A 9,786-nucleotide genomic window follows, 5' to 3' on the forward strand; every position below is an offset into this window, starting at 1 on the left:
CAATTCGACTTATTCTATAGCTTATATGTGTTTACATTACTTGCATTTGTGTGTTGTCTTATATGTATCTGCACCAGTCTGGGCACGTGAGAGGCTGACTTTTTCTCTGGTGTTTCTCACGCGTTGAAGAATGAAAGACTTTTGCCAGATAACCTTTTGCTCTGAATTCACCCAAGAATGTGAGAAATCGCAGAAATTCTTGCAACCGTCTCGTCAACCTTAAATGAACAAGAAGGCGTTTTTAGATACGCACAGACAACATATCACGTTTAGCAAAGTAAATATCTTTTTAATCCGCAGTCATTGTTCGAAGCAATATAATGTAACGTAAATGTAATTATGCCTCCAAGTTAAATAAGTTTGGTGGTTAAATAAAGATAATAAAGTTAATTACATTACGCAAAAAGTATTTGTTTTCGAAAGAATCGATACTGTTAACTGGATATAGGCCTTTATACAGGTAATTAGCCAGGTAATTGTTTTCGTCAAATTTAGCAATTCCTTTTTTCAAATAAATTCCCTATATTACTACTGTTGTTTTCTGTCATTTTTTTCAACAGCTCTGACTTTCAGACAGTATTACAAGATAATATTCCACGTGGCTGGTCAGTGTAGGGTCATGGTGAGTTCAGCGGCATTTTAACACATCCATTTGTATGAACCATAAAGGCCCTCTGATTGGATTGCGCTCGATGAGGGATTGTGAATACATCTCTCACGATAGAGTTCACTAACGCTATCTCCTCAGCATTTCAGCATTGATGACGATTATTATTGTTGTTGGTTGTTGTGTGGTGGTGGTGGTGGTGGTGGTGGTGGTGGTGGTGGTGGTATAATTATCGTTATTGCTATTTTGTTGTTGTTGTTTGCAATAAGTAATTGGTAATTCTATGTTGTTTTATAATATATTGTTTTCGTCTTATTGTGGTTGAGTTTAAAAGTAATAATCACACTCTCGTGATTTCTTTTCACGCCAGGATTTTAGTGAAAGTTTTGTTTCGGAGAACTTTATCAAAGGGAAAAGGTCTTTTCATGCATCGAAAAGAATATATTATTTTGTACTGACAATGTGTAACACACAATTGCTATTTCTTGAAATTGTGGCTGTCATTTGTTCTTTGAAACGTGATTCATTTTTATCTTTTACCGAATATTTTCCTCGAATATTAGCATTGGTGTAATTTATCATGACGAACACCCTAAATTCCAGCCTAAACAAACGGTCCAAACAGAATGAGTGAGGGTTGTGGCCAGTATTTCTGCTCAGTATTTTCTGAGCCTTGAATAGCCATGAATAGTTAAAAACGCCAAAAACATATTCTCCAAAAGAGAAAAAAACGACTTGTTGAAAAACATATCGAAAAATAATCGGACTGTACGATGCTTTCCTGATTTATCTGTGGATACACAAAGCAAATGGGCGTACATTACATTATTGATAATTGCCTAATTTAAAACTTTCATTTAAAATGCGTTTAAATGGTTCCTGTTTAATGTGCCAGCACCAGTTATATCATTTCAACTACTGCTAACGAGAGGACCAAAGATTATTGAAATATATAAACTAAGACATTGATTTTGGTCATAAATGTTATGATGATTCGATTGATATTTGTTTGAGAGTACTGAGAGTTTTTCTAACAGTAGGCTGTTTTTCTGTAATGTATAACTTGCCATCCGTTATGTGTGGTATTTTGTATAGTCTTATCTGTCTCACCCAAATTTCTAATGCATAACAATTATGTTGGTAGCAGTAGTGCCCAAGTACCAGAGAGATTCACAATGCATATGGAACATCGAACAAACTGACCTAATAGACTGTACAAAATAATGTCGCTTGCAATCGGTTCTTTAAACTAGTCTACTTCAAAATACAGTATTAAAATTATTTTTAAAATATTCTGTGATTTATGTTGCATAATGACATTTTAACTCAAAAATACTATATGATCACAATCTAGTGAGCAATCAACTAGCCTACAAACAGTATGAACTCTGATCTGCAGACTACTCGATATTAAAGACCAAAGGAAAGTCTGTGTCTGTATGGCAAATCGACTCTGTTGTTTGAATGGTTTAAGATTTTAATTAGAAAACATCGATATTTACAGCACGTTTACAAGCAGAGGAAATCAAAGACCAGAATGAAGGTAAAATGAATGAAGGTAAAAAAGAGAGATAACAAAGGTGAGTGAGTGGCCTTCGAAGCTGAGCGGGACAAAGCAAAGCCCCAGGAGTCGTGCTCCGGGCGCAAGCTAAAGGGAGAGACCTACGTTTGACCTCGGTGAGATGGAAGCTCCGTAGCTCCTGACAGGCTGACCCACGCCTTTCGAGAATTAATTTGGGCCTGAACTCTACGTGAACCGAGGCCAGGGAGAGCGGGTTGGCAGGGCGAAGCTGTTCGAAGCAGGGCCCAGGGCAAACCTATCCTCCTGTGCAAATATTGAGGCAGTCCGTCAGAGGGTCGGGGGATGAAATAGAACTGTCAAGTCCGCGTAAACTTTGGGGAAGAGGTGAGGCCACGAGAGAGAGCACGAGAAAAAAAAATGTTTGGCAAACTCGTTTCCTCAGTGCTCAAGGAAAAAAAAACCCGAATCTGACCGACCCCCTCCGCTCTTTCTCCACACTTCTTGTCAACACCTTCCAACTCGTTCTTCCAATCTTTCACCGGCGCTTACGATCGCGCGCTCACCTGGCCCGCGCCACATGTGTTTCGGATGTGACGCGAAAGAAGGGTCCGCGAGGCTTTAAATTGATGTCTAATTTTTTAAAATCGTCTCTCAAGAGGCCTTTGCGCGTACGCGTCTTTGTGCGCATGTGTATACTCGCTGTCTGAGATTCTTTTAGGCTGAACTCATCGGGTAACCCCCTGACTTCTATTTTTCCTCACATAACTCACTCCGAGCACAAGAAGACGCGATTTCTTTTGTGTTGATGGAGGATTTGGATTCGGTGAGATATGAAGGCGTGACCGCGAGCATCGAATTAGACTACGAGTATATCAGTGACACCCAATTATATGGTACCCATTAATAACGGGACAATGAGCCCGTGCCTGTTCTAAAGTGTCCACCCTGAGTATTGCTGAGTTGCATATATCAATATCATAAACAGGCCCGTTATTCCAACCGTTTAGTCTGTTGGCCGTAAATGTGCAATAATATAAGGAATCATAGTCCAATAGACTTTTTTAAGACTTTAGTATCTTAAAATGTTTGCTATTAAGTCATCCGAATACCTTTATCCACTGTCAAAAGAGTTTTGTATTTTATTGATATCCAAAAACGTCACCATCGCCGTATTTCAATAGTTAGTATGACACTTTAGAATAAAGGAATACGAATGTATTGCTAAACGTGGACAGAAGGAGTTAACCTGAAGTTAACAGTGACCTTTGTTTAAACCCACAACTGTATGCATAGGCTACTTTGCGTTTAAATGTAGTCAAGGGATGTTGTCCGCTGGGAATGGCGGTTTGATCAAAGCTCGTTTTGGGGGGTACAGGACAAACGCCCTAAACAGCGTGACTGAAATCCACACCAACTGCGCTAGCAGATGGTCAAGAAGGTCTTTTCTGGAGAATTCTGAAATCCCAGAGTTATGATTCAGTGATTTAGGCCACTTTATGTTGGCTGTGGACACCCATAATGTATACAAGCTCTAATAATAAATATATATGGCATTGACTTGAAATATATATAAAATCTTGGGTGGGATCACTTGTTATTCAACAATAAGGCTAATTATTAATACATCACCTATATTTGGTCCAGTGATGCCTTGCGTATTTTACGAGTTGTTATTGACAACTATTGCCTTATCTTGCAACTTAATTATATGATATTTAGTAGATTATTTCTAAAATCTATACCATACCATATTTATGATTAATAACATAGACCCAATTACTGGTTGTTGCCGTACTTTTAAAATGTTGTTTAGCAGTGTGCTCTTTATGTGCATTGCTTTAAATCAGGACAGAATTTCTGCAGTTAGTGTCTATGAACCAACTTGTGTGAGTTTGTTTACATGTTTAGAGATCCCAGAGGCGTCCTGAGGTAAAAAGGTCAGCACGAGCCACCCAGGACGCGTAGCAACATTCTTTGTGCCTCTGTATAAACTGGTGGTCGCGTTCTCAATTCTTACAGGTAAAATGAGATTTATAACAGCCAATTTGCGTTTTTCACAATATGAAAGCAGATGCCCTGGACACAAGTGAATATGCGGTACAAACATTTATTGCTAAATCTTTAAAACATAATTATCTTTAAGCGTTTAGATAAAGGTAAAATAAAATGGAAAAACATGGGAGCCCTCCAAAACTTGTTTTACCAACTTAGTAAAATATGTTTATTATTATTATTATTATTATTATTATTATTATTATCTGAGGTAGATACACAGTTGAAATAAGATTTTGTGGAGTCATACAGACATAAACTAATAAAACTCAGTCAGCCTGTTTTTGCACTGTAAAATAAAAATATATCACTTTCTAAAAATATTTTGATCTTAAAAAGTACATTATAACCCTGTATTTTTCCTAAACAAACGAACACTACAACTTTCAAAATATGTTTATCCATGACAAGGCTTACTGAATACAGTACCCTAAGTTATATTTTAAAAAATCCTTAATCGTTGCTACATGACACTTTACTTTCTGAATAACATTGCAAATTAAACACTGAAACGTTAGAAGAACAACTTGGAGGGGAAATCATTCACAGACTACATTACTAATACGAGTTGTACTGCAGGCATGAAGGCCGACCCTGTAACCGCATAGTGCAAACGGTGAGATTACCCATTATGACATAGCTGGCCTACTTTTCTCAAACAATTCTCAAACTTACATCTAAATAGCATAACATTATATTAGCACTGCAAAATTAATCAATTTGCCTAAGAGGCTCCCTGCATCTGAAAGGTCCATTTATAGATTGGTAAACATTCTAAAAGTGCATTGCCAATATAGGCATCCATGTAAGAAACCCTGAATTACTTTATTAGCATTCTGCATTGGAGAAGCGGTATTGCAAGTTTACCTCAAAAATGATCTAAATATTTATGCAACGGTCCTTGCTGTAGAATAGCCGATTAACTTTCCCACAGCTTAACTTTATAAAACATACAAGTACCATTATTGCATTACAGAAAAGGTATGCTTGGACACATTTTGAAATGCTCATTGAAAATTATTTTAAATTAAAATTAATTGATTTAGTGCCTTTATTTCTAATTGTTTAATTCGTCAAGGCTCAGGGCTTGGGGACGCTCCTGGGGAAGTTGATGTGGAATGATCCGAATTCTCCTCAGAGTCTTTAAATGTGGTGCTGGAGGCAGGCGCGAGTCCCTCTTTTTCACGCTTCTTCTGTTTCATTCGGCGGTTCTGGAACCAAATCTTCACTTGTGTCTCGTTCAGTTCCAGCGTGGCGGCAATTTCTACCCGCCGTGCTCGTGTAAGGTATTTGCTGAAGTGAAACTCCTTTTCGAGCTCAGTAAGCTGTTTAGTGGTGAAGTTTGTACGTATTGTGTTTTGTGGACCCAGGCCGAACTCGGCCACTTTTGCTGTGTGAAATAAATAGAAAAGAGTTATAACAGGTAAACAAATTAATTACAATAGCATTTAGGCTGTAAATAATAATCAATATATGTTCCTCTTTAGTATCTTAAAAGGTTCACGCACAGACACATACAAGCACACGCGTGGGTACGTAAAAAAACTGACGTAAATTATTCGTGCTGAGAAAGTCTTGATAAGATCTCGATGGTTTCCATGTTTACTTATGTTATTCACATCAGTGAACATCCTTGCGCTTGACGTATGTAATTCAGTATTCCCAAAAGATTATTTTATGACTACCCTATTTGTACAGTAAATAAAAATGGTGATCCCTGTACTTTAGAGGTGGTGTTTTAAATCGTTGTTAGACAGCTTTGGTTGAGCAGGAAAGTCTAAGAATACAGTGGAGGCCAACATAAACGAATGTAGCACAGCGTGAGCCGGGACAAGCTAAAGATAACAAAGTTGGGACATTTCCTATGGTGTAGGAAAGCATGTCTGTTCGATGCATTAGCGGGTTGAGGGCCAGAAAATGTAGGGGAGGCACACAGGCCAAGCTTCCCACAAATCGCGTCTGGTCTGAGATAGCGCTCCGACCCAGAGCAGCCCATATATGGATCAAAGATAGGGAAAGAAAAAAGCTTTCTCGTTCTCTTTTCCCTTCCATTTTGATGGCCGAGAGTCAACAAATTCGAGATATTAACTATGTGCAATATGGGTTGCATGATGAGGAGTTCAAAGTAAACTCGGAGTTAATTAATTTTAGCGATTGCGATCTGTGTGTTATCATAGGGGAACAAATTAAAGTTAAGCCTACCTGTTTTAGGAGGGTTCCTTTTGACTTTCATCCAGTCGAAGGTCTTCCCTGGGATTTGATCAGAGCCAGTCTCCTTCTCTTGGCAGGATGATAGGTCGGCGTATGTGCCCTGCGTGTAGAGTCGCTGGTGGTCCTGGCCCTCGCAACCGTGATGTTGATATGGCGCCGCCGGAACTGCACTTTGCGCTCCACAGTACGCACCGGCCATGGAACCATAATTAGGCCCCACATTTGGCGTACCAAAGCCAGCAGATTGATAATACATTCCATCTTGATCATGGTTCATAAAATATTGGTGATGAGCATAGTCCGGGTTGGCAGTGGCCTGCGTTCCATAGCCCGTGGTTCCGGTGCCACCGTAAGAAAGGCCCATGCCACTATGATGCGTTTGGTGTTGGTGATGCGCATAGCCTCCGCTCTGGTGCTGATGTTGTGCCGTCGCCGGCGATGCACTCCCACCTACGTAAAGTCGTCCATCACCGTTATAGCTGTCACTTGCTTGACCGGACTGGAAGGGGCCCGAGAAAGCCTGATCCAAATGATGGTATCCAGACTTAGGCGAGTATGTGTTCGTTCCCCGATTACAAATTGTGTACTCCAAAAAAGAGTTCATTCTGGAATTGTCCATGCGCAGTTGATTTTAAAGGGGAAACCTGTGAATTTGGGATTGCGAGTCGTGCAACCTCGCAGCAGTATGTCATGAAGAAAAGGAAAATGCTTACCTCCAGAGTATTTGCCCGTTCTTCCCTATAACACATCTTTACCTCAGCTGCTGGTCACGTGAGTCGTTCACGGCGCCAATGGTGAGGGGACCTCCAGAAGTTTGTCAGCGCACCGCGACCATCCATCACGCGCTTGACATTTGCATGACAAAGCCACTTCAATCAAACTGGCCCATCAATCTGATAACAGCACGAATATGTCAAACCTTGCATGAAAGGCTCTCCCGAAAGCGAGAAAAAGAAATGAAGAAGGGGAGTTACAAATGTTCTTTTGAGCTTTTAACCCTTCTTTTCCCCTGTTTTCGTTTAGTTCTCCTTACCAGAGTAAAGATGTATTTAAATGTGTTACTTATAATAGATCAGTTACGGTTTTAAGTTGTTAATTTTACTGAATTCTATGTAAGATAAACAACGCACAGTGCCTTATGTATTTTTTTTCTCTTGCCTGCACATACGGTTAATACATAGTTTAGTATCTTCTGGTTTCAAATTCGTTTAACACTTGAATTGGAAGTGACGCCATCGTTTCAGAACGGTTCTGGGTCTTATTTGGACCCACTTAATTTAATCAGTGGACTGATCTGTTACCAAAACTAGGTTAGGCCGACAGCAAGCCTTCTGCTGAATCCGGACCCAACAGGAAAGGAACGTCAACGGCTTTCTCACACGTGGAGTCACCCTAACTATGAGTTCATTTTTATATGATGCAAAAATGAGGATGATGTCTGGTCAATTAACTGAAAATCCTTTATTTAGTTGACATATCCTGAAACGACTGACTGTTGCACGTTTTCAACAGATAAATCAACCCGATGTATCTATTCGTCCTTCACAGTTCGATGCACTCATGCCCACTTCGGATTACCCGACAGGCGTTGGCGGAAGACACGGAAAGAACGTTAGGGCTGCGGCTAATTATTAATGGGGATGACAATAGTCTAGCAAATCTTCCTGTTCATAAAGGGCCCACGCGCAAAGAAGGGGGCAGAAGGATCTCGAATATATTTGTTCACTTGTACACGGAAAGACAAGAGTAAGTAACAATATGACGCCCACAGTAATTTGTTACTTGTCAGGATGTTTACTGTCGTCTCGCATCTCTGGAGAAGGGATGGTCGTGCGGGCAAAAGTTCAGAGCTTGTTAGGCTTTCTACTTGAACTGCTGCTATCTCCTTTTTCTCTTGAGTGCTTTAAGGTTTTAGCCAACTCCCCTCACACTGACCCATCGGCTACAAGCATGTCAGTGGGCATTTGCGCACCGGTAAATAACTAAGACAATACTAGCTCCCCAAACTTTCTTCATAGTTACCTTTCTGCCACTATAAGTTAGTGGTTGTCCATGACATTAATAAATTAATAATAAAAATAAAACTACACCATATTATGAAACATATTGCATTAAAAAAACAAGGTTTATTTAAAAAGTTTATGTGGGATTTCTTTAATATCGGCAACATGATGAACTGGATCACTGTAGCAGTTTTTAAACTAACTATAATAGACCTATCGGAGATAGCTAGTCTGCAACCTGTTAGCTACACGATGTTACGCATTTTTATCCACCTAGTGGTGCAAATTAGAGGAGCAAAAACGTTAAGCCCTTCTCAGCGAAGAACATGCATTCATGTGTTGCGCACTCTTGCGGTTTCTTTTCACATTTGACTGCTAGCTTTAGTTAGCCTTGTGCTATAGAGCGCAAGGACTTTAAACTAGAATGTATCTGCATACACTTTAACTGATTGTCTTAATACTTGGATTATAACGCTTCTCCTGCCATTCTTCATCAGGCCATAGCGCAGGATTTTCTGCGCGAAGTACATCTTGTTCACTCCTAACATATACGCAACGTGATCGATGTCATAAATGCTTACTGTCTAGAGTCATTAGATTAAAACTGTTTCAAAGACATATTTTGCCAGTCAGCCTTACAGAAGATTCCTTCATAAGCCAGAACAGGTACAATGGTGTAGTTTTCATTTCTTATTTTTATGCACTATAGAGTATGGTGTAGTGACCAAACTGGCAAATAGGTTTATTTGCTGAAATTTACTGGAACAGTGTTGGGTTTTTTATTTGTGTTGTATTTTCTTTTGTCAGAAAACAAGAGTGAATATGGCATGTAAAGTACAATATAGTCTGAATATGGCATAACAGAAAATATGCATTGTAATGTTTAATTTTAATTTTAATTTTTATTTGAGACCTGTCCAACTGATGGATGCAAAAAAAACAAACATTTATTTACAATCTTAATATATGTCCTGTAAAAATTCCCAGTCAGGAGTTTCTGCAACTGATTTTTGCTATCAATGTCTTATTGACAACAGCATTACAAGATGGAATTTGGTAAGACATGGCATATAACATGCTCTCTGTCAAACTGCACCCTGTCCAGTTGTGTACAATGGAAATAGTTGAAATAGCGATGGCATTGGCTCTGAGCCTGTTAACAGAAACCGCAATAAACAAATATATACTGTAGATACATGCTTGAACTGTAGGGATGTTTATATATATATATATATATATATATATATATATATATATATATATATATATATATATATATATATATATATATATATATATATATATATAAAAGGTCATGTCATGTCATGCAAGTTTGAATGTGCATACTCATACTTTTTCATACAGTTAATGTAGCCTTGGTATATAAAGTC

At 38.9% G+C, this 9,786-nt stretch overlaps 1 protein-coding gene across 1 annotated transcript; it reads right to left on the bottom strand.

The window, feature by feature from the left end:
• Nucleotides 1-4,266: 4,266 nt before the first annotated feature.
• On the bottom strand, nt 4,267-9,301 carry hoxb1a (homeobox B1a). Its single transcript, XM_026998009.3, has 2 exons — nt 6,384-9,301; nt 4,267-5,571 (listed from the first exon to the last, which is right to left on the bottom strand). The coding sequence occupies exons 1-2, from the start codon at nt 7,009-7,011 to the stop codon at nt 5,255-5,257; spliced, it is 945 nt and encodes a 314-aa protein (XP_026853810.1). The 5' UTR covers nt 7,012-9,301; the 3' UTR covers nt 4,267-5,254.
• Between the last annotated feature and the right edge of the window lie 485 nt (nt 9,302-9,786).

This window comes from Electrophorus electricus, chromosome 3, assembly GCF_041902795.1.
Source record: "Electrophorus electricus isolate QZ-2024a chromosome 3, ASM4190279v1, whole genome shotgun sequence".
Taxonomy (NCBI): Eukaryota; Metazoa; Chordata; class Actinopteri; order Gymnotiformes; family Gymnotidae; genus Electrophorus; species Electrophorus electricus.